Raw genomic sequence first — 25,299 nt, 5'->3', positions numbered from 1 at the left:
GGACAACCATGACCTACATTTGTTTGGACAGCAATTCTCGTGTTCCTCTGAACACAATACACAATATAAAACAAATCTATAAGCCAGAAATGGTCCAAGATATTGTCCAAAGTTCCAAATAGTGCATTAACTCCTTATAAATGTTCACATAAGTTATCCATCAACCAGAACTTTCGCTTTGATACACTGGGCTTTGGTATATACAGGCCGCCTGTGGCCCAAAGAGGTAAAGAGGCAGTTGATTCTTAATTGGAAGAGTAAGGATCAGCCCCCGTGGAAGACACCGTGGAGGATGCGGGAGAAGGAGTAGAGGGGGCTGAGATAGACTTCTCAGACGCTGCATCGTCCATTTTCTCTTGGATGCCCTCACCGGGGTCGGAGGCTGAGGCTTTGGCTGGGAGCAGCCCCTCCTTCTCCCGCTTCTTCTGCTTCATCCTCCGGTTCTGGAACCAGATTTTCACCTGAGTCTCGTTCAACTGCAGCGCGGCGGCAATTTCAACGCGCCTCGCCCTGGTCAGATACTTGTTGAAGTGGAACTCCTTCTCCAACTCCGTTAGCTGCTTGGTGGTGAAGTTGGTCCGGACCGTATTGGGCTGGCCCCCGTAACCGTACTCCCCTGACCTGCCTGCAGACAGAGGAACCAATCACTGCAAAGAGATGCCCTGTATGTTCTCTGCTCTCAACACAGACTAACTTATGGCCAGGAAACATGATGTAATACTACTGCATCATAATATTTCTTTATGCAATATGAGGTATTCCTAGCCTTCTGTCTTTTCCTATAAGGCAGCAAAACAAATTATGAAGTTGGCACCATCAGTCAGGAAGTATCATATATCAAGTGTCAAATTTGAACTCAGCAACCTTTTGGCTACACTCATTTCACATCACTTCAATTTAAAAAGATTGGCTCACTTCTAAGTCAGTGCCAGTTTACAGTCAATACACTTTGTGCCTTTGCCATAGGAACCACTTGACACCCACCTGTTTTTGGTGGGTTCCTCTTGACTTTCATCCAGTCGAAGGTCTGTGCAGAGGACGCGCCCTCAGACAGAGGTGAGCAGCAAGCCTCCAGGTGAGCCGCGTGCAGAGGTGACAGCGGGTTCGAGCACCCAGGAAAAGACGTCGCTTGCTCGTGCCCGCCGCCGTAGGCAGCGTGGGCATACTGCAGCTGGCCCAGGGGGGCGGCACCGTAACCCTGGCGATGCTGAGAGACCACGGAGGAGGAGATGTTACCCGAGTACATCAGCGGGCCGCACTGGGGAAATCCAGCTGTGGAGTCTACTTCCTGGTTGAGCGCGTAATGGTTGTACGTGGCGCAGAAACTTTGGGGTCCATAGCTGGAGCTGCAGGCCGGGTGTGCACCGTAGGCGAGACCCAGGGAGCTCGCGGTAGACTGGTACGACCCCGGCTGGTGAGGGATGCCGTCAGGGGAAGCCCTGCTCGCCATGAAACGGTCATCCGCCCCGCAGTTGTTGACAGAAACCGCGCAGGACTGGAAAGTTGCTATCCCGTGGTCCGAGTGGAAAGCCCTGACAGAGCATGAGCCACCTTCACCGCTCATCACCGAGTAGTCTAGGAAGCTGCTCATTGTAGCATTGTTTCTACCGGGACCGAGGGACCGTCCGCTCTACAGACACCCTCTGATCTCTTCCTCTCTCCCCTCTTTACCCTGAGTGACCGTGCCAACCTTTACCTATACTCTGTCCTTATCAGAGGAGGGAGGGAGGGAGGGGGGCGCGCACGGGCCGATATCAATGAACGGGTGTCGTCACGTGGGCCGCAGGTCAGCCAGTGAGGCACTTGTCCTTATCCCCTTAGCCGGTGACAGATTGGTGTTTGAGTGGCTATTTAAATTCCAGGCGCTCGTCGATCAAGGTGACGCGCGTCGCCGCTAATGTATTGGCCGAGCAAACAATGAGCTGGGAGGCAGACGGCGGCGGACAGCTCCGGGGTCGCACGAAGAGCGAGGGGGAACGGCAAACACGGCGTCTTCTAAACCCCCCGCTGCGCGCTCTCCCGCCCGGGGAAAGATTAACGTTTCAACCTCTGCAACCTCTCCACGAGGACGACCTAGCACTTTGACCTCAGGTACGCTATTTTTGGAATAGAGAGGAACATAGGTGTGTGTGTATGCGCGCGCGCGTTGTGCTTGCGCGTGTTTGTATTAGCCCGCGCAAAACAGCTGTGCTGTCATATGTATAATAGTGTCATTCTGTCCTGGATGGATGGATGGCTCAGTGTGTGTGTGTGTGTGTGTGTGTGTGTGTGTGTGTGTGTGTGTGTGTGTGTGTGTCACTGCCACAGGCTATCTGTGGGCTATCAGTGTCCCATTCCAATGCGAAGTGTTTCACGCTTTAACACTGTGAGGGATTTGCTCAGCAAATATTGTCACAGTTTGACAGTGAGGGAGAGGCGGGAAGGTTTCACTCCTGACACAGACAGAAAGTATTTCGGTTCAGTCACAGAGAGCTCTTTTGTAACTTTGTCCCTCCATCAAGGTCGCATTAGAAAATGTTTGGCTGCTTTTCAGCGCGTGCTGGGAGGTCACAGGTGATATAACGACAAGACAACATATTAAACATTAAGTTGATGTGGTATTAATTTTTCCCCTCTCCCAGGGTCACGGGGTCTGCTATCTGCTCATGATTCCCACTCCCACATGTATTCATTATGTATGTATAGTGATCAAATGATCTGATAATGCGAGGCCCGTCGCGGTGGAGCTAATGCGTCCCATATAGCCGCGAGGTGCGAGTGTGGGCTGATTATCCTGTTAAGTTCATCAAATAAAGCTGTTGGAGAAATTAATGGCCACGAAAAGCAGCGTTGAGGAAGGAGGAGGAGGAGGAGGAGGGAGAGAAAGGGGTGCGTGGGAGACTTGCGGCAGCGATAGAGTCCGGGGCCAACCTCTCACTGAGGAAGGAAAAGAGAAGGGAGGGGAGGAGGAGGGAGGGAGGGAGGAAGTGAGGATCACATGGAGAGATGGGCGCCCCTATCGGCCGTATGTGGTCAAACACTCAAAATGTTTTCACTGTTTATTGATAGGATATTAGTAGAGTAGTAGATAGATAGATAGATAGATAGAGGAAGTTCGAGGTACTTGTACTTAACTTGAGTATTTCCATGTCAAGTTACTTCATACTTGAGCTTTAGTTACTTTACTTTTCAGATTAAGATTTTACCAGAGTTTATAAGATGTTGCAGTGAAATTAATTAAACGCCAAGAGCCAACTCCAAAAGCTATATCCTTAAAATGCTGCTCATATGTTACTAGCATCAATAACATATTACTCGTAATGAAGTATGTCTACAGTGTGGCACAGCTGCTTTTACTTTGAAAAGGTTCTGACTTGCTGTTAGGTTTACACGAAAACAGATAAAATAAAAGAATAGTAATAAAACATGGCCGTCTTATCAAATTTGATACATAAAGTTTCCATCTTTGCAAGCTCCTGGGAGATTACAAAAAGTGAAGAGGAGGCGTAAAGTTCCCACCATTGGAAAAAAGCGCAGTGGGGTCAATACTACACCTCCCACTCCCACTCCCCTCCCCTGGCCTCTCCTGTCTTCCCAGCTGCCTCTGCAACAGGAGTGAGTGGGCGCAGTAGTGGACCCTGCCTTGCCTCGCCTAGCCTTCCCTGCGGAAACTTCGCCAGGCCCTCGGAGCTCTCTTGGCTCTTTGTGTGAAACACATGTGCGTAGAAAAGGCGCGCTGTCTCGGAATGATTTGGTTATATAGCACTGGGCCCTGTGGTTAGTCAGGAGTGCGGGGGTGCAGCAGGAACAGCCCCCCTCCTCCTTTTTACTCCTATATACCCCCATACTCCTTAAACACACCCGCACACACACACACACACACACACACAGACACACACACACACACACCAGTTGCCCAGTAGCCTAATGTTCAGCCAGTCGATGGGGCTCCTTATGGCTTCCAGATTATTCGATAAACCGCTGGACGCTCGAGCTTATGAGTTTCGCACGTGTCGATGAGTTTGTGGATCGATCCGCGCGGGCCGGTGTCGCAACCGGTGGTTTTTTTTACTGTTCTCACACACACAAGCAGCTGTAAGTAGAATATCCTATTGAGTCAAGCTGTGCACGAGCTAATAACTGATTCCCATAAGTCAACTCAAGCGCAATACAATAGAGCAAGACCATTCATAATCCCTATATTGAACTCTGAGACTTTCTATTCCAGTGCAACACTAACTGCTGCTCCAATAATGCTGTAAAATCCCCCCTCCCCCCAAAAAACACACACAAACTCTCTTGATAAAGTGAGCCAGATATTGCATAACGACCCCCTCTCTGCAGTATGAGCGAGCTATTCTTAGTAAATGTATGTCTGATAAATCAAATCTAGCCCACAAGCAGTCTGTTTCGAGTTTGGGCCGCTTTTAACACTCGGTGAAAAAGAGTGCAGCCTCATAACCCGGGCAGGCTGCTGCTGCTGTTGCTGCTGCTTCTGCTGCTGCTACTGCTGCCGCTGTCGCCGAGCCAGAGCCAGTGTTTAAACAAGCTATAAAAATGAATTATGACCAAACGCATGCAGAGACTCAGCCCCCTTTTAGCCCAGGAATTGGGGACTCCCATATGAAAATGTAAGTGGGGTTTTATTTGTGCACATTACGCCACAATTGGTCTCTTTAATGTCCGTCTCATTCATGCCACGGAGTGATTTATGAGCTCCTGAAGGCAAACATGGCTCGGGTATTTGCCTGCAACATGCACACAATGTTAAGAGCCCTGTCATGCTAAGATCCGTGCTGGCTTGTTTAGCTTTTTTTTTCAACCCCCCCCCGTCTCTACAAAGTATGAATTTTGAAGGTGAACACAGAAATTATTTATATTAATGTCTGTAGGCAGCATAAAATAGTCCCTAACACTTCTGTGCAACTGTAAATATTTTCAAAAGTAATTTTGAAAAAATTATTGGCATTAATAATTTGTTAATTGACTGCTAATTATCAGATTCAGTCATTTTACATTTAATAATAAAGAAAAAGTTCACCAGCAAAGTTTCAAATAAGAAAAAAATCATTACTTTTATAAAGAGACATGCTATTTGAGTTGCCAGTAAACATTTTAAGTTAATTTGAATTATGTGGAAATTAGATTATATACTAGGAGTAAAATTCAAACGTGTGTGCCTTCACACCCCAGTGCGGGCTAGACTATTTATATTCATTGCCAACCTGTTGTTAAAATTTGCATACCGTCTCTATCTTCCTATGCCCTACTTCTTTTTATTTAGCATATATTTATATATTTTCTACATGAATAATTCAAACAAATAACCCCCCCCCAAAAAAAAAAAGTTAAATCTGTAGAAAATAGAAAAAAGAAACGACTCAAAACACCAGGAAAAAAAGATTGTAGCAAGTTAATTGTATTCTAACAAAAATATCCAAGACGTTGGCAGCTATACAAAAATAAAAATGAGCAGGTTCCATAGGCCTAATATTGTATAATTATTCACATACACTCATAATTTCCATTCCAAGAGATCAATTTGTTATGGTAATTACAAGCCACGTTTGAGTAGAGCTACTTCAGTGATTTAATTTCATCCTTACCTTGAATTAATCGTCAAGTCAAATATCAACAGAATAAATGTGCCGAATATACAAATAACATCAGAGTTAATACCATCGTAGCCTGATATTTATTGTCCCGGAAGGGGGAAAAAAAAAAGTTATTGTGATTGATTTCAGTTAGTAGTTCAGATGCTGCAGGTCGATTGTAGTTAGGGACTCCGAGAAAAAATAGAAACTGTCCGTAGAAATGTCCACGGGGCTGTCCAGAGACTCTGACAAGCTCGGCGAGGCCGCGTCGGAGAGCTGTAGGCAGGAATCCGAAGAGAAAGGTTGAAAATCGTGTATAGAAACATCCAGGGCCGGGGGACTGTCGCCATTGTCCGGGCCAGATGCCGAGCCGGGGCCCATTGTTGACATGCAGCCCGGAACAGTGGGTGACGGGTTGGGAAAATGTTTCAGATTTTTGTCATTGCTGTTCAGCGGCGCAGCAGCAAAGCTCATGGACTCTCCATTGTGGAGCTGCTGCGTGGAGCCGAGAGAGTTGTTCTGAAAGGAGCAGGTATCTCTCTCCAGCAGGGCCCCGCTCCGCTCGTACGGGGGGGCCTCGTCCTCCTCGTCGCTCTGGATGCCGTCCTCGGCCCCCGGCCCTTTCCCCTCCCCGTTGTGGTTCTCCTTGCTCTGCGTCTGCCGCTTGTGCTTCATGCGCCGGTTCTGGAACCAGACTTTGACCTGCCTCTCGGTCAGGTCCAGCAGAGCCGCTATTTCCACCCGCCTCGGCCGGCACAGATACTTGTTGAAGTGGAACTCCTTCTCTAGCTCTAGCAGCTGTGTGTTGGTGTACGCTGTCCTCAGCCGACGAGAGCCCCCTCCTCCCCCTCCGCCGCTCTCCACAATCTCAGGCGAGCCTGGAAAATAAGCACCGCACGGTAGCGTGGGATTAAAAAACGCAGGGACACAACAGTTACATAACCCCCACTGCCCCGTGAATCTAACATTATGGGCTATCACAAACCCACTATGAGAGTGGCTCACAACACGCTGCAGCAAAATGGCCGCTGGAGCTACTGAAGCTCCCATAGCTTGTGCACCCTTTATCTAAAAATCATCACTGCGTAAAGACACCCAACAGATTGTTTTACGCATAAAAAATATGTTGCAGCGTGATCGTGAAGGAAACACGATGTAATATAAAAGCAGTGAGGTCCAGGCTGGTGTGGGATACTAATGAATGCTCCAGCTGCCCTCCTCGGCAACGGCACTCCATCACTCTTCATTACTGTCACACATCAAAACTCTTGCTACGGCTAGGGGAATAAATCATCTTACATCACCAAACTTTACCCAAACTTTTTTTCCCTCTTCCCCTTGGTTTCATACACAATCACAACAAAAGCAATGACCATAAATCTATCAGGGCAAAAACCACTCTAGCATTTTTTGTGTGTTTTTGTAGGAAAGGCCTGCGTGCTGAGTTGAAATTTAGCAACAGATAGTAAGACACTAATTTCGCAGAAAAGTGCTGCAGAAATCACCCACCTTTTGGGGAAAAGCACACAGGTCCATTGGAGATGGCGGTGGCGGTGGAGGTCGGCAGGTGGTTCCTCTTGGAGGCTTTCTTCTCCCGCATCCAGGGGTACTCCGGGGGTAAGGAGGCGGTGGGCAGCTGACTGCATCCGTCGGGGCTGTGTCTGGGCCGGCCGTGCCGCGGATGGCTGCCCGGGTTCAGGCTGGGAATGGTCTGCTCAAAGGGAGGAGGAATCAGTGTCGGGCGTGAAAGCGTCGAGCTCTTGATTGATGAACTTTGAAATGAATCAGCGACAGGGGGGAAAGATGTCAGGCACTCAGCAAGCGACGGCTGACTATTGATAAAACCGCTCTCTCGCTCGAATTCGTAATTCATCTCCGCTCCCTGAGAGCCGAGGAAAGTTTGCACGCGTATTTTTATAAATGTTGCGGCTCAGTGAGGACGAGAAAGAAAAAATCATTTAAAAAAAATCTCGTGATGGTGTTTTTTCTATATCACTGATTACGGCCGTATGGGGACCGAGCTACTATTAAACTATTGAATTCATGGAGACAAGGTTGAAATTGGACCGAATTGCCTGTCACATGATTACCTCTGCCCAATGACAATTTGGGGTTTAATCAAAAGAAGCCACTGTCTGCCTGATTGATCCAAAAAACTCAGACGAGAAAAAAAAACCGCCTCGCTCAGCTGGGGGACGACTGTTTTTATTTACATCTTTGTCCGCTCAGTTTATCCTCCTCTCGCCCCTCCAGTCCAGTCCACTAAGCTACAAAATGTGTTTTTTAAGAATGGCTGACGCTCACTATTACAGGGAAGGAGCCCAGCCTAGGGTGCGCGGATTCGTGCACTCCTCTTTCTCGTATTGTTTGAGGATGTCAGTCGAGAACGCCCCCACCACACACTCAAACACACACGCACAAACACACACACATACACACACATTTCACGCCAGCAGCTATTCATATAGGCAAGAGTCAAGCTTCAGAGGTGGAAAAAAAACACACCCTAAAAACTGATATTGAGACTTCTGGACAGAAACAAACCCCAACAATCCAGCCCTGTTTGAGTGAATGTGGACTCCAGAAGAGTAGATGTGATTCTTCAAAGGTGCATAATAGTGAAATATGCAGTGCATCCATTGACATGTGTTGCAATAAAAAGCCCATCCATTAAGTTAATACTGACGGATATGACACGTTCAGACCATTTCACCCCATAGCAGCAGTTTAACATTTACAGCCACAGTGCAGAAACTTGTAAACAGATACACACGCATGCACACGCGCGCCCTCACAATCACTGTTGTTTTATTATTAGGGCTGTTTATGCTGTCTGTATGCATATGATATTACATTAAAAACACATAGGGTTTTTTTTTTCGTTTATTCCACAAAAGGTCGATTTTGTAACGAGGTCATGCGCGCCCATGTGCGTGCACACACCCACAAACACTACGCTTAAACACACAGGCACTCTTTGTTTTGTGATTTTCGATAACCAAAAAGCTGCCATAATTATTACCTTCTTTTAAACACCATCCTAATGTCTTTGACTGTTTTCAAAAGTGGAAAATCCCATGGTAACACTTTCAGGTTTAACAGGGAGGACATGTAGCTACAATGCTGAGAAAGGCTTCTCTACTGTATTTCCAGCATCACTTCTACCTGGAATTTGCAATGAAGCAAACATCAACACGGTTACGATCGACCATTTAAAACGAATCCATTTGCAGTGTTATTATGTAGATGGAAATGTTATTGAATGGCTCTTCCCCCTGCAGTGTTTGGTTTTATAGCTCTTCCAGAATAATCTGTGAAAGCCCCTTTTGGGATGTTTTTCGTCAAGCAAGTGTGTGTTGTATTTTCATTCAAAAAAAAAGGAAAAAAATTATGGCTTAGTGGGTAAGAGAGAGGAAGAAGAGAAGTGGTAGGCCTCTCTCAGTTTGTTGCTTATATACCAAACAAAGAGTCCTGGAAGCCTGTGCGCGATCAATCTTACTCGCCAAAAGGTCTGACAGCTCGGTGCCCTCACAACACATTTAAGGCTTCTGACTCTCTCCCGGATCAAATGCAGCCAGGAAGCGGCCGAGAAACACTGGCCACTCAGATTAGAACCAGTTTCTGCTCGCAGTTTTAAGCTGTCGCTTGAGGGATGTTTTAAAAGATAAATAAGAATCCAGCTCCACGAGATGCGACCATTTCCTCTTATTCTGAGGAGGCGGTAACGCGCCCATCGGTGAGTACAGGGCGAAGCAGCTTCTACACCTGGCTATTATCTTTGAATTGTGATTGTGATTTTTACACAACGACGTGTATATTTATTTGGTGGACATGCAGGTTTGTGCGAGAAGCAGAGTGAGTGGTGGAGGACAGAGTTGCTAGGAGAAGAGATGGATGGCTTTTTTGGAATTACGCACAGGCTTTGTGTGCAAGGAAAAGGAGTGGGTGGCGGCATTTAGTGGACCCCAGCCTGTCCTACACACTTGTCTTTACAGCAGGATTGATTTAGGAGCACTTTCCCACGGATGGGAACGCAATGAAAGAAATACAAATTCCCTGCTTTCGTTTAAAACGTTATTTATGTGCTACCTGCGTACACGGCACATATGGGTCAAATCAGTGTCTTGCTGTGGATGCGTGTGCACGTGCGCGCGTATTTCTCACTCTGTGTGTGTCTGTCTGTGTTGGATGCAGAAATACTCAGTGCATCAGCTTTTTTTTTTTTTCTTTGACACACCATGGTTCAATTGTTCTAGGTTTCCCTGCTAACCATATGTCAGGGCTAGTAATGTCCACGTCCTCTTATATCAGTCAGATTGGGCTGAAAATGAATCCTTGGTGCAAAATCAGTGAGAACAAATAATCCTGGAGTTGCACAAAGGCGTAACATAATCATAAACACTGAACATGGCACAAAAGGTTTTTGGCTAATTTGAGAGGAAAGGTAGAAAACTCTGAGTATTCTTAAATTAAAAAGAGAGAGATTTTTCCCAGAAATTTTAGTAATTACAAAACAATGTAAGCATTTTAGCTCCATGTGTGTCTGGATTGTATTTTGAAAATTATAAATAACAGGAACTTGCTGTAAATACTGAAAAGAAATACACATTTTAAAAGAAAATGAATGATCATCTCTACACACCCCCTTCATTATAGCAAAAATACACACAGAGGAATACATGTTCGCCTATTCAGCCTTTCAGTGATCATTTCCTTTGCTGTAACCATATTCACAGCCGAGCTATGCTTAGTGTTGAACTGGCTTTTTACGCTGGCATCTGCAAATCTCCAGAATAATGAGACAAATAAGCCCCGTTATGATTCCAGCTCTGCCTGCATCCTCTCCGACCGCATTTGACTGACTGAACATATCAGGGAATTATTTTTCAAACGATTTCTCATTTAGCTTGTTGTCTCCTTGCAGGATCTCCAGAAGGGCCCCGGTGACATTTTTATTATTATGGATGTGCACCGCGCAGATGAGAGGAGGGGTAAGAAGGCCACCCGAGAGGTTTTTTTTTTCTTCACTTCGAATCAAGAGGACCGAGAGAAAAAAATACAGTAGCTTTTATTTGGGATTTGACTTAATCTGTGGCCATTTTCTTTTATGTTATTAAATATTAATTATGGGCCAATTATTCCACATTACTTTGTAATAAACAAATACACGGATTTACCAGTTATCATCCATGGTTCATTGTTATTTTTAACATGCTTCAATTGTCTAAAACTGCATTTTTGCTTTTGTGTATCACCTCGACAAATTTTATGCAACCGTGACATTTATAACAATTTAATAATAATAAAATGTATTAATAGCAAAACTAGAGCGATATTCTCATTATTTTTTATTTAAGAAATTGTCTTATTTTTAATTTAGTGATAATGTGAAATGCCTCTGATGTGTCTCAATTCAAACTGAAGGATATGCTACAGTTATATTTTTAATTCTTTTATTTATTTCTTCGAACTGGAGCAGCATGGAATGTATGACATCGAAAAAAAAGATGATATCTGTTTCTTTTTTTCTTCAATAAAGAAACTGCTAACGTATGTCCTTCTTTCCACCCTTATTGCATGACTGATTGATTTTACATTCGCTGAGAAAATAAAACACCTCCTCGAAGAAGAAGAAGAAGAAGAAAAAATGGAAACATAGGCTATAGTAGAAACATGGTTTGCTGCTGCTACTGCATGGGGAGCTTCTGCAGACTACATGTATGGGGCTGGGAAAAAAGGGCTGAGACGCTAATATCATATCCACCAACCATGTCCCCACACAGAGATCGCAGGGGTGTCAAATAATACTAAAGGACTCGTTTTTTATCTTTACACCAAACAAAATAAATAACATTAGAAAAGTCCAATAGAACAAAACACAAGCAAGGGAGGTTGCCTGTAAGCTCATGACCCTTGTTTTTTTTTTGTTAGTTTTTTTTTTTTGGAAAATGTATTTCCCTCATAATCCAAGCTCGTGGCTCGTGAAGGATCCTTTTCACAAGTGCAACAAAATGCAAAACACAATTCTTCAACTGCGGATAAATAAAAGACGGACAAGTTCACATTAAAATGAATAACATATGTTCATAATACCCTGTTTGAGTTTCAATTTTAAAACAAGATTTGAAAAAAAAAAAAAAAGATTAAATAGGCCTATGCATATACTGTGCCCCCTCCCTCCCTCCCCCCCCCGCTCTAGACGTCCTACAGCCCAGATTAAAGGTCTTTGTGAGACAATGACACGAGCAAATAGAGAAAAATTCAAGCAAGTCGTGATTATTTATCCTACGCTACTTCACACATCAAACTATAGAAAACATAAACAAAGGCGGAGAGAAGGTGGAAGCCGTGAGGAGGCGCGGAAACAAAGCAGTAATGTGTCTGGAGGTGGGTATAAGACAATGGGGCGGAGTGATCCGGGCAGCGCCACCGCTACAGATGCGTCAGTTTGGGCGCTTCCTGGATTCTTCCCTGAGAGTAGTGCGGCGTTAGGTCTGTGTACGTCGGTGTCGGATCACACACGCCGTGATGCTGACTGTTGCCCATTGTGATTGCTCCATTGTAGTCCATGTTTGCGGACGGCGGGTGCGGGAGGTGGGTCAGACCGAAAACCGAGGCCCCAGAGTTGGGCATTGAGTCGATGTAACCTCCGCCGACATAAACGGGGCTGCCCTGCATGTGCGTCCCGTAGTTGCCATTGCCTTGGAGAGGATGCGCGTCATACTCGGGCGTGGCCGAGTCGGTCCCGGGATACCTCTTCTGGGAGGGCGGGCAGTTGTTGAGGGAGCTGTTCAAAGGAGGGGGATATGACGTGGCCATACCGTATGCATTTTGATGAGGTTTATTGTAAGACGTCGGAGACTGGGATTCGTAAGGTACACTGTTTACAAGAGAATGCATAGAGTTGAGGTATCCTCCGCCTCCTCCTCCTCCACCGCCACCACCGGAGGCCGGGCCCACGGGACTCCGCGGGGACTGTCCGCCAGGGGAAGGCATCATTCCGACGCCTTTCTGATCCTTCTTGTATTTCATCCTGCGGTTCTGGAACCAGATTTTGATCTGTCTCTCGGTGAGGTTGAGCAGGTTAGCCATCTCCACCCTCCGGGGTCTGCAGAGGTACCGGTTAAAGTGAAACTCCTTCTCCAGCTCCACTAGCTGGGCGCTGGTGTAAGCTGTCCGGGCCCTCTTCGATGCTGCTGACCCCGGAGGACTCTTGTCTCCGGGGCAACTCTCCACTGTCAGGGAGGAGGAGAGGAGGGTGTCAATCAGTAATCCATTACAGACAGAGCAGAGAGAGAGAGAGAGAGAGAGAGAGAGAGAGAGAGGTACAGATGTACAGAGGCAGAGACAGGAAAGTGAGAGTGAACACACAACACAGCTGATAACAGAACTCTCCACCATCAAGAGGGGGTGGGGAACAGTTTACTGATAAATATACCCTGCTCCACTGCTCAAAGAGGTTTTTTCATCTTCCTCTCTCCTTCTCCTCCTCGGTTTTCTCAACGTGTGCGCGTGCATGTGTACACGTGCACGTGTTGCAAACATCTCACCATTCTGATAAATCTGCTCCCAACTGCAAAAGCACAGGGGTTATCATCAGGGCTCCATAAGACAATTAACAATCAATGTATGGACGCTGCGCCTGTGTGTAAGCTCCACTAACTGCAAGAAACAAACCAAAAAAAAAAAAAAAACTGAAGAATAGTAGGTCAATATCTGATACGGGACCAGGTAACCTCAGATTTCCTACTAAAACATTTTGACCCTCATCTTCCCCCGTAGACACACAGTAGCACACGCGTAATGCAAACACAAGCATTATGTATTCCTCAGGGTGCATAAAGCAGCTCGCCTCGCCCTCACTGATAAGCCTCCCACTTTCAAGAGGCTGGAGCTTGGCTGCAGAATAGCAAGGTGTTGGTCTACTTACAGCTGTGGCAGGCGGCCAACGCTTAATAAATTTCACTACCTGTCGCCCAAACCTGGAGCAAAAGGAATGTAGCATGACATAACCTGACCTATTAGGTTATTACAGAGATGAAAGAGTAGTTAGCACGTGGGATAGCAGGAACGCCCATGTATGTAGGGTAATCACTTCTGCTAACGATAATTATTGCATTATTATTTATTTATAGAAGGCTAGTTAGCTTGATTTATAAAAGAGAGTGATTTGGGGAACGCGTGTTCAGGGCAGGGTTATTGGTACGTGCGTCAAACATGCCTAAAAGGCTTTTCATAAACGTTAGCACCGCAACTTGTCGTTACAACTAATGAAAACACGTTCCCAGACGTTAATCACGGTGACACTGCTTTGCACGTTCATTCTTTACTACAGAAGACTACCTATGACTTAATTAGAAAATTAGCAATAGATAACAAAATAAGGGGATCATGGGAAGGGAGCAATTCTGAATCTTTGGATTGGCTCTATGCAAATAAACATCCGCAAACAGGAACACCCCCCTCCTGACCTACCACAGTTTCCTCTAATCAAAACAGCGGAATCTGGCTTGCGTACATGCGTAAAACGTGCGTAATGGACCTTCCATAAATGGCTACACATTTCGAATTCTTAAAAACGAATTCCAACATAAACCACGATAGAGGGCGCCATGCTGCATTGCATTTCTAGCTCTTCACTGTGGGCCACTGCATATAAAGTAGTAAGAAAAATACCCAATTCATTTACAAAATATAAACGTAGTAAGACAATTACCAATTCAGAATTTTAAGGTTAGTGCTGCGCAGGCCACCAAAACTACTCTGACCTACCAAGCTTTCCTTCAGTTAAACAGCTGAACGTGACTTGCTAACGTGCTTAAAGGCGACCCCGAGACCCCCCCCCCCCCAAAAAAAAAAAAATAAATAAAAATAAATAAATAAATAAATAAATAATAAAACTAAACTCGTCACTCTGACCCACCAAGTTTTCGTCTTATCAAACCAACAGGATCTGGCTGCTGAAGGCCTTGTACGTGCGTAAAACGTGCGTAAAGGGCCTTCCATAAATGTAAGCACTCTTACGGGCTGTTAAAATTAACGACAAGGCATTCCCAAACATAAATCAAAATTAAGTAACGCAAATTTACCTGTTATAGTACCTGTGCCTTGATTGAGACACTATCCACATAACTTACCAAATAAAAGGGTCATGGGAAATGAGCGTCTCTAAATTTTTAAATTGGTTATGTACAAATAAACACCCAATCACCCACCCACCCCCACACTCTGACCCACTAAGCTTCCCTCTAATAAAAACAGCAGGACAAACTGAACAACTGTTGTGCATGTTTGTTTGTTGTCTCTCCGGGAACATTATGTGATCAGTGGAGATGCGTGTTTACAGTAGGGACAGGTCAGCTGCAGGGCACAGAGACAACAAATGGTGGAATCTGCTTCCAGTGGTGAGGCACGTGATTCCTCTACAGTTTATAACCTCTCAGTATATTTATACTATACAATGTATCATTCTGGAGAATTGTCAGCAAGAACTGACAAGACGTAAAAACCTTGTGCTTATACTCTGTGATAGTGTGGTGGGGGTGTTGATTTCACTCTGTGGGTTTTTCTTTTTTTTCTGTATAACTTTAGGAGCCCGCAGAGGAAAGAAAAATATAAATACAATGTAACAGAATACCACAAACTACATATTTAAAGTGATAGAGTGAAACAGATACATCTCTGACTCTGGCACAGAGAGAATAACCTTCATAGGGGATGTGTTATCCAGTTGCAGTTTGCCCACCCACACCCCTTGTACTGTGTCTTCCCTCAACAAAACTTATGTAACTTTGTGGTCAGAGGCTATCGAGTTGTGTGTGTTTGTCAGCAACAGTGTTTAGGTTAGAAGTACCTGAACTGGAGCTACTGGTGGGTTTCTGCTTGGTGTTCTGACGGGATTCCTTCATCCAGGGGAAAATCTGTTTGCTGCGCGCAGCGGAGGTCGGGGAGCCGTTCTTGGCACTGGGCTGGTTGGTGCCGTTGCTCGTGTTTTGGCTGATAGCACCGGGGGACTGTGGGGGAGGGGGCGGGCCTGACACCGGCACCTGCGGTTGATTGCTTTCGGGATGAACCTTGGACTGCGCCGCCTGAATGGCTGTGGTCCTGTCGCAGCTCTCCGCCATCTCCCCCGGCTTCTGCAGAGCCACGGAGCCGTCAGGAGACTGCAGGGAGCAGGCAGGTCGATGGTACTCACTTTCCACATGAGAGGCCCGGGGATATTGGACCTGATTGGCATCATAACTGAAGCCATTTGCGCTTTGATATGGGTAGCCACTGTAAATTGCGGAGCTGTCGTAGTAGGTTGCCTTTTGCATCTCGCCGTTTCCCAATATTTATTTCAGAAACTGACAGGGTCTTGACACCCTTGTAGAATAACATTGGCACCCCGTGGTCACGTGACGCCTCTCCGCCAATGGCCTCCTCGGGTGAACCTAGGGTTACAAGAAGCACTGTGAGGAGAAGAAATGGTGGCGATCCATCTTACTTTTCAATACAGGCCTGACACTGGAGACTATGGAGGCAAGATAGGGCCAACAGTTCTGTAGACTATTACCGTTTACCTTATGGCTTACACAGGGCACAAAGGCACGCACTAACCTTGTATTACCATCTGTGCCAAACAACATCAAAACAAAAAAACCTTTTCAAAAGCATTTCAGATTGCCAAATCAATTTTAGGACCTAACAAGAAACTGCATGACATTTTATACCTCTGAGCTTATTAACAATGAAACTGAATACAGAGTTACAGAGCAACTTCTAGAGGAAAGCTGTATAAAACAGGGGCTGTAGGAAAAGCTTATTAGCGGGTTACCACACAGGAAAATAATATTTCTGTTACATTGTTATTCTACCAACAGGGCTGTCAACAGTGTATCTAATTTCCTTGCAGCAGCTGAAAACATTCCCCGTGGCCCACAGACGTTTAACCCTATTTTAGTTTTTTTCATTATTTCATTGTTTTTGCAGTATTAGTCCTTCTTCTGGTAACAGCCACCTGGCGCAAAGCATAAACAACCGCATTCGGTTCTTTTTCTTCCTTTTTTCCCTTTGCATGTTGCAAAGATAAATGGAAGAGGCCACGAGGAAACCTGAAAAACCGGGCAGGCATCCGTGCATCTCCATGACCACGTTGTGAACTTTTCCTTGCAGGCCCATAATAATGGGCTGCTGTCGGTTGCTGTCGGCGCGGCGGCCCGTCTCGGTGATATTTGGAAGGGTTGGTGAGGGCGTGGGGGTCACTGGGCCGGTACGGCTTGCTCGGTGCGAGCGACCCGGTGAGCAGCTAAGCCCGGACAGAAACCCAGAGATGGCACACCCGGAGCCTGTCGCTAAAACACCATAATTCACGCAGGTAACCATGGGGATCCGCCTCTCAAGGATTATTTGGGTGGGGTGGGGGGGACTATAAACCATAGTAGACACATATTACAGGTCACCTGGGGAAAATCTTTTATAATGTGACGTTAATGGTAGTAGAAAAATTAACGTGGAGTCTCTGTTTTAACTAAAGCCATTTAAAAAACGTAACAAACCACAATGCCTAATAATAATAATAATAATAATAATAATAATAATTTAGAATAAAAGTCAATAATCTTCTATACCAACACAGATTAAATCCGTCCTATTCATTAGCTATTTGGTTCTTTTGTCTACACTATCCATTGCCCGTCGCTGCAATAGGCAGCAGCTAATCCAGAGAGAAAAACACAAGTTTTAAAACCTTAAATAAAATCTAAACTGACTGCAGCTTATTTGACTGCAACCCTAACTTCACATTTAGCTGCTGAAACTAAAAGGCCCTGGTGTTGTGTCTGATAGTAAAAACCTGAGCCCAACAATAACCATGTTAGGACTGTAGGCTGCAATAAAAATGTTAGTTGTTTATTTCACAGTCCATAGGTATGTGATAGTCCAAGAGCAGGCATGCTGTATAACTAGAATGCATTTTCATAAAATGAGCACAAAGAGGTGAGAGCAAAACGCCGGACAGCACTGTGTCTGTGCAGCCGTGCAAAACAAGAAGCAAATCAGTATTAAAATGAGCCCTCAGCTTGCCCTCAGCGCAGATAAACCGCAGACTGAAAGAAGGTGTCTTCACTGTAGCTGCTCTCATGATGACCTGGAAAAGATATCAGAAAAGCTTTGTGGTGTGTATCTCCAGACGAGCCATTGCTATAGTCATAAATGGCAGAGAAAGAAAGACAAAAGACAGACTTGAGCTCTCTGCGCAGCCCTCTCTGCTCCACGTTAGAGAAATCTGGCTGCCTGACTGTGTGTGTGAACTCTTCCTGAACCGAGATCCAAGTCATACGGTGATAAATCACCGCGCGACACACAAACTCCGCCATTTACAACCGAGGGGAGCCTATTTCTGGCCTGCTTACCTTATCCTCTGACGACGAATGCAGAGCACCAAGCAATATTTTCTCATTCAGCGGCGAAATCGATCAAAGCAGTAATCCAGAGAAAAGTTTAAAGGCAGGGCTGACTGGGCTGGGTGAAGCAGCAGCAGCGGCAGCAGCAGAGGCGGCAGCAGCAGCAGACTGCGCCCTGCCATACACCAGGCATTAGCAGCCACAACAAAAAAAGGAAGAGCAGAGAGAAACCCCTTTCCTTTTTTCCTCTTTCTTTTTTTCTTTTTTTTTTTTTCTCCTACTCGACGTGGATGGGTAAACCGAGATTACGAAAGCAGGCGTGAGCAGTCGGGTCAGCGAGATAAGAGTTATCTGGCCTCAAGATTGAATTTATCGTCATGCTATAGAGCAATGGCCAGGGCTTCATACCAATATTAAACTCAGCCAAGGCTATGCTGGTCTATGTGATCCTTCACCAGTACCATGCAGACACCAGTGAACTGCCCCGAACCAGAGCGTCACCATAGACAAGAAAAATTATGCAAATGAAGTAGCGCCTTGGAAAGCCAGTTCAAATCAAGTGGCTGCCTCTCCTCCTCCCCCAACCAAATGAGGTAGTGTGTCTAGAAAAAAATATTACATCGTTACAAATAGCACGCGAGTCCATCCCTAAAGAGTTTTAAATCTTTTTTGTTATTATTTACTCCTCGTCCTCCAGTGGAATTATGAGCCCAAGTGGATGAGATGTTGGAGAGAGGGGAGAATACAAAGGAATAATCAGGCGCTGACCATGCTGCATTTCCATTTCCATGGGACATAAAGGGCTTCTATCCACAGCTTAATCATTAACCCACATTTTTTCATATAATCCTCAATCTTTTGGCACGAGGACGAGCAATTCGTTTCCATTTCTGCACTAGTTACTCCACTGCCTGCATTGCTTTTTGCATGAAGAACACCACATAACGTGCATATATATTTTTTTAAAGGTTAGAAAGCAACAACAACCTCAGATCAAAGCCCCGTTCGAAGTGTATCAAGGGAAAAACCCCACCAGGAGAAGAGTGTGAAAAATGGCAAGAAGTTTCATCACCAAAAGGCAAAGCGGAGGACATGCAGCGAAGAGCAGGGGAAAAGAGAGCCGGCAGCAGGGGGAATCCCTCTGCATGGTAATGCTGTCTTTTGCAGCCAAAAAAGAAAGAATGAAAAAAAAAAAATAGATTTATGTCCTCTCAGCTTCCCCGGGCTGTAAACACGTCCAGAGCTGCAGCTTCTCTGTTGGTTTCAGGCTCTGGGACAAAATTCAATGACACAATTTAAAAAAAAAAAAAGAAAAAAAGTAGAAGACACGGACGGCGTGGGAGGGTGAGTGGGATAAAAATTCACGCGTGAGGATTTTTTTTTTTGCAAACTCGGCTTTTTCTTTTCCAAACCAGAGTAGTGACTTTGTATAATTATTTACTTCTTTGTGTTTTGCTAAAATGCTGATTCGCCTCTCTCTTTAATTCGGCCCTGAGCAGAGGGTTAAATGTCAGTGTGTTGGTGGTGGTTGTGGTGCTGCCCGTGCGTAATGAAAAATGGTGTGGGAGAGGGGAGGGAAAAAAAAAAAACCTTAAATGTTGATGAAAGAAAAAACATTTTTAAAACTTCAGTGCAGTAAACTATGGCGGCTACGAGCAGATGGCTTCCACAGAAAGTAGTTTTTGAAAGGAGTAAGGCACCGCTCCAAGAGCCTGCGATTCCCCTCGTCACTTTTATAGTGACAAATTACACCACAAAGACAAGTGGAAGAGAAGGAATTATTGCTCACGGGCTGGTCGTATTGCTGCTACACGGAAATGTACAAGCCATGGGCTGCCTTCTCTTATCCCTGCGAGTGCTTTTTGGTGGGCGTGTGCGGTACTTATTAGAAATTGAATAAGGATATCACCATCAAGAATTCATAACACAAATCAATAAAGATATATGGACTTACCGAAGGCAGTTCAAGGTGTCTCGGAGACCTTGCGATGGCCTGAATTTACTTGGCTGGGTTTCTGCAAGGAGGAGTGGAATACATATTTTAAAATTCTCAGAAGATAACACAAGCTCGCAACGTTCTGCAAATTATATTAGTGTGGATGTTATTTTCAAATAGGCGCCCCTTGTATAGTTAGAATATGTGATTATAAATGCTAAAGCTATTGTTTCTATGCGTATTAGTTTGGGCCCTGTGTTTAAATGGCGCAGAAAGAAATAGCTGGCAAATAAGCTAACAAAAATCTGGTAAATATTCGATGACAACATTTTTCATTAAATATTTTGGACAAAATTTAGATTTACATCAAGCTGCAAGCTCTTCTATTATAATCGCTATGTATTTACAGCTTCGAGGCACCGTAAAATCTAGATGCCTTTTAAGACTTTGCAACAGAATATCACCCCAAATAAATTCATCCATATAAAACACAAGACTATTTAACACTAATAAACACAAAGCAATGAATTAAAGCCACAATATAAAGATTATTCTCGCTTAAAAACAACATCACAGCCAAATATTGCTGCCTGTATCAGCGTAATATCACTAAAAACATAAAAATGGGCCTATGCAAATAACGTGTTTGTTGTTTCCCTGCTGGCCGGTGAGCATTTTCCCCACAAACGGATCGAATAGTCATTAGCTCTCGCGCACCATCTCCCCCAAGTCCCCGTGCCCATAAATCAAGCAGGAGCGCCGTGACCTCAGCGCGGCCGCGCGGTCCTGGATGGCACTCTGTCTTCCATTATATCCTCGTTTCCCTGGCGGAGCGACACAACCCCACTGCTTTCCCTTGCTTTTTTTATTTTTTATTTTTCTTTATGGAGCTCGCCTTGATGTAACAGTTTGCGCACGAAAAAACCACCACGTTAAAGACACAAGATGTTTTGTTGTTTGTTTTATAGGACAGGTTGCACCTTGGAGCGGCCGCGCGCTCTGTTTGAGTTTTTTCTTGGGAGCCGATATTTAAATGGCCGCTTTATTTACAACCGGTAAGACAGGCCTACTTATCCAAACGGCAGCTCGTGATATTAAAGAAGTTAGTAAAACTGAAATATGAAACTAATAATGGATTTATTATAATGTTTAGCCTTGGAAGCATAAAACAGAACAATGCCTCCATCTTAATGGCCCAGACAAATCCTTAAATGGTCACCTATATATGATGTGTGTACGTGCTGTAGGCCTATTTATGTTTCGCTTGATTAACTATAATGAATCTATCTGGAATCTGTGCTACTAATAGATTGGTGGATATCGATAGCTTCTTGCTACCTGTCTATTTTCTAGCCCCTGCGAAAACCCTGGACCCTCTTTACTGACCTCTGCCTCGCGCAGCAATAACTCACGACAGTAATGAACAATCGGCGGAAATACCTCAAAATAAAATCCATCCTCCCAAAGCTCGGGCTCTGACTCTGTCCGCGTGGAAAAACATATCCGTCCGTGACAGCAGTATAATACATCCACAAACCCGGGATCCTCTGTCTTTCAGTGTGCTCTGTCTTTTCTTTTTTCTCCTCCACCTCGATAAACAAAAACTACACAGCCCGGACTCCCCTCACGGAAAGTGGGGGTAACCCGCATATAATCAGCATCATATGGCCAGACCGGGGCTCCGGTTTTCTTCCCCGTGCCATAACATCGCGCAGTATTATGCGCCCCCTGCTCACGTGACGCAACGTCAACTTAAATCCCTTTTATTTGAGCCCGTGAATCATTAATGGAGGCAGTCGTTGCCCCTGAGGAGAAACGGATCAGTTTGGAGGGAGAAAAAAGAGGGTGTATGTGACACTGCAATGTATCTGGCAGAGGAGCAAGTCTCTCGCAGAGAAGCAGCTTTTCCACGTGTCGCCCATTCAAAGGGGGAAGACTGTTCTGTCAGTTTTAAAGTGCCATATATTTTGGTGCCTGTTAGCGGCTGAAAGAGCTAATCCGTGCTGTATTATGCTGAGTTTCAAGTGCAGCCGCGGCTCTGAGCCAGGCTACAACCAGAGTGTTTTGCACCGCAGCGTGACAATTCGCACTATGTGAGAATGAGAGGGCTTTCCCTACAAAATACCATTTACGGGTGGCATAATGATTACTCATCACACCAATAAAGCTCCTCTCCTTTCTCTCTCTTACAGCACAGCCGGGGTTGTGGAGTGCATTACTGAGAACTCAACTCAATATCGCCCCCCCCGTCCTCATTGTCAGACCTCGGCTGTAGCACCACTTAGTCAGCCTCTGGGTCTCCATCAGCAAAAGCCTACATGCTGCTGGCTAAATTGAAACAAAAACGTCACACGTTTACCTGTCCCCGCATACGGAGGGTGTGTGTGTGTGTGTGGGTGTGTGTCCTGGTGGTCGGGAGGGGTGCGTGTCAGTCAGCGGTGAGCGGAAAGTAGAGGTGAGGTAACCAAAGAGTGGCTGTTCGACCCCGCTGATCGGTACATGGACCCCCATTAGACCTTACACGCTCTTACGCGTTTCCTATGACCAAACTGAGTGATGGTAGAAATTACAGGTTTGTGCAAAAGGAGGAGTTTTTTAGGAGCTTTTGGAGAGGGGAGGGGCTGGTTAGGATGGGATGGGATGGCAAAAAAGTGCCGACTAAGCCACAATCTTGGCTGTGGTTTGCCACCACAGTATAAACCAATCCCTATCTTAAGAGTGCGACTCGCGTGCGCCATGGGAAGACATCTGGTTTCAGCCGCTCCAGGTACTGCCAAAAAGTCCCCTAGCCCCGGAAGAGCTTCACTCCTTTGCTCTCGGCACCGTTTGGCGCTTGTTTTCCGTCAACACCGAGCAAGCGGGCGTGGAAAAATCCCACCACAACTATTAATCACTCAGGGCGGACATGGACGGCATCCCACTCCCACACCAGCCTTTGTCCTCTCAAACTACAACTTGAGCGGTAAACTTTTGAAGACAGGAACAGAAGCAAGATCAGCTCTTATTAATTCACCTTCAACACTTCTAAAACTGAAGAGGAGGAATATTAATGTTGAGGACTTTTTACGCACAGCCTTTAGACGCATGGTTACGACAAGAAGATTGTTTCTCTTTTGTTAAACACAATGTTTGAGTCTTTAACATGTTGTTCTATTCTCTCTTTCTTCTTCTACAGATGCAAAGCTGTCACCAGGATCACGTGGCTCGACATGACCGTGCTCTGGAGGCTAATCCAACCTTGCCTTTCGCCACCACACCTCAACTTTTCCCTGACCCGGGCAAAGGCACATAGAGTCGAGTAGGATGTCACTTTAGGGCAGAAATCAAGGAGGAATTGTAAACCAAAGGGCCTCAGCTACTTTTCGCTGCACTTTTTTCCCCTAGACTCGCCCTTTTTTCCACAAAAAAGTAGAAGCTGATTCATTATGTTTAAAATCTAATCTGTTTTTAGCGTAAAACAAATGTTCCAGAGTTATTTACACAAATCAAGGCTCCTTATCACTGTCAGCGAGGAGGAGTTGATAGGCGCAGACCTTTCTGGATGTTGGCCAGACGACGCTCCATATCTTCCCACAATGTTGACACTCGGAGCTCTTAACAGCCAGGGGCTTGGGTTACCGATACACTCAGCCGAAGATAACTCTTTCTGCGAGGTTTACACCGGCCAACATCAAGGCTAATGCGAAATTCAACGCCTTAAGCTGACTGGAGCCATCTCTCATGGACGCAGACTAGCACTGGGACGGGCGGATTAGGGACTGGAGGGGGGATTTGTGCTTACTTAGGTGGTTGTAATAAAGCTTTTTGAATTTTCATGCTGAACTTACTGGCTCTTTGTGACTGAAAATGTTCCTAGATCTTGTATAATAGGCTTTTGTGCAATAGCTGTCAATTACATTTTGGAGGTAAGTGCAAAATAGCACATTAACGACGACGACGACAACAACAACATCAATATAATAATAATAATAATAATAATAATAATAATAATAATAATAATAATAATAACCATTTTCACGCACCCTAAGGACTTTGTTAATGTTCAACCTGTGTCTAAATTGACCATTGTGTTCACTCTCATTGAAAAGGCTCTTTCATTCTGAATTGTCCTGACAACTTTTAGAAGCAACAGATGAGACCTTTGCATTGTTGCTGCCATTTATAAATACACTGAGTACTAAATAATCACATTTTCACTGTCAAAATTCATGGAGACAAGCTACCAAGATTTTTTGTTGCATCCCTGCAAACATAGTAACTTTAGGTAAACCTCATGAATGCAAACTTTTGTTTTTTGATTATTATTACTCATGTCAATTTTAAGTGGCTGCAGTATTTCACACCCAGAGAAGTTCCAGCTACATCTTTTTACATTCTAACACTGCAGACACATGTGTACATCACTTCATTTTAAACAAATTTGCACAATTATTTTGTCTCCTAAAATGTTTAATGTCAAAGTTCAGGTTGCATTTTATCATCTTAACTGTTGTCTTGGTTCAGAGATTTAAGAACCTATGGAGAATTAGAGCTGCTGTTATGCATCATGTTTACTGAAGGGTTCAATATGATAACGGTTAAATACACAACGTTTTAGCACAAGTTACATCCACATTATTGTGTAATAAATGTCATGTTAAAATGTTTGGCAATAAAATAGAGGAATTTGGGCTAAATGTGATTTCAGCAACTTCAGAAACACGTATAAAAAGATCATATTACAATACATATAGCACTTTCCTGGGACATTTTTTAAAAACATTTTTAAGATATTCACAAAACTAAAGGAAAAAAAATCAGCCAAATCTACTCACAAGTCATGACGGTCTGTGTCCAGCAGACAGAGCTGTGTCAGGGGAGAAGAGATCTGACTCGCACCCTGCAGATGATCACTTCAAAATGAAAATAAGGCAGATTTTCAGATCTATTTCTGACCCCCGGGGCATTCATTATTCAGCGAGTCACGTGAACGGGCGGATTAAAATTTCAGTACATTGGAAGTGACCTCTATTCGCGAATCAAATGACTTGAAATCTGTAATTGAACTAGTTGGGACTTCTTGGAGTCTGCGCAAAAAAAAGAAAAAAGAAAAAAAATCGCTGCCAATCAGCCTCAACGCCATCTTCTGCACAGCCTCCATGTCTGCAGCAAGTGCTGCACGGAGCTTATGCAGAAGCATTTCTGCAGCAAATTCAGTCATTTTCAGTTTATGTGCGCAGACGTGTGTGTGTTTTAATAAAAGGATGACATACTGCAAAAAATAGCTACAAAGCTACAAGATGTGGATCATGTCACTCTGTTGATTTTACTTTGGGAATTTTTGGATGTCAGTTTTATCTAATTTACGATTAAATCCATTACCAGCCCATTCATTATGCAATTACTGGCATAAATATTGTGAAGAAAG

General features: G+C 44.7%; 3 protein-coding genes and 1 long non-coding RNA gene across 8 annotated transcripts in view; 1 reads left to right on the top strand and 3 right to left on the bottom strand.

Annotated features, from left to right (window-relative positions):
* Positions 1-120: 120 nt before the first annotated feature.
* hoxa1a (homeobox A1a) lies at positions 121-2,079 on the bottom strand. Its single transcript, XM_018667274.2, has 2 exons — positions 985-2,079; positions 121-625 (listed from the first exon to the last, which is right to left on the bottom strand). Exons 1-2 carry the CDS (start codon positions 1,589-1,591, stop codon positions 246-248), a joined length of 987 nt encoding a protein of 328 aa, XP_018522790.1. The 5' UTR covers positions 1,592-2,079; the 3' UTR covers positions 121-245.
* Positions 2,080-5,376: 3,297 nt separating this feature from the next.
* Positions 5,377-7,830, bottom strand: LOC108877256 (homeobox protein Hox-A2a). The gene is made up of 2 exons (XM_018667229.2): positions 7,083-7,830; positions 5,377-6,451 (listed from the first exon to the last, which is right to left on the bottom strand). Exons 1-2 carry the CDS (start codon positions 7,444-7,446, stop codon positions 5,724-5,726), a joined length of 1,092 nt encoding a protein of 363 aa, XP_018522745.1. The 5' UTR covers positions 7,447-7,830; the 3' UTR covers positions 5,377-5,723.
* Positions 7,831-11,762: 3,932 nt separating this feature from the next.
* The window catches only part of hoxa3a (homeobox A3a), a 31,500-nt gene continuing 17,963 nt past the window's right edge, over positions 11,763-25,299 (bottom strand). For 2 of the 5 annotated variants that reach the window (XM_018667148.2, XM_018667155.2), the window contains 3 exons: positions 19,911-19,971; positions 15,427-16,006; positions 11,763-12,808 (listed from right to left, as the gene is read on the bottom strand). In XM_018667148.2, coding sequence (XP_018522664.1) covers positions 12,006-12,808; positions 15,427-15,889 — 1,266 coding nt within the window. In that variant the 5' untranslated portion in view covers positions 15,890-16,006; positions 19,911-19,971 and the 3' untranslated portion in view covers positions 11,763-12,005. Of the gene's footprint in view, positions 12,809-15,426; positions 16,007-17,965; positions 19,105-19,910; positions 19,972-21,332; positions 21,493-24,706; positions 24,785-25,299 lie in introns of those variants that run through there. The other 3 variants (XM_018667166.2, XM_051065987.1, XM_051065982.1) reach the window with 3 other exon arrangements.
* On the top strand, positions 22,089-23,705 carry LOC108877560 (uncharacterized). Its single transcript, XR_001960111.2, has 2 exons — positions 22,089-22,854; positions 23,068-23,705. It is a non-coding gene; the product is annotated as an uncharacterized LOC108877560 (long non-coding RNA).

The sequence above is a fragment of the Lates calcarifer genome, linkage group LG3, assembly GCF_001640805.2.
Source record: "Lates calcarifer isolate ASB-BC8 linkage group LG3, TLL_Latcal_v3, whole genome shotgun sequence".
NCBI lineage: Eukaryota > Metazoa > Chordata > Actinopteri > Centropomidae > Lates > Lates calcarifer.
Note: the sequence above shows the minus strand (reverse complement) of the source record. Positions and strands in the feature narration are given on the sequence as shown.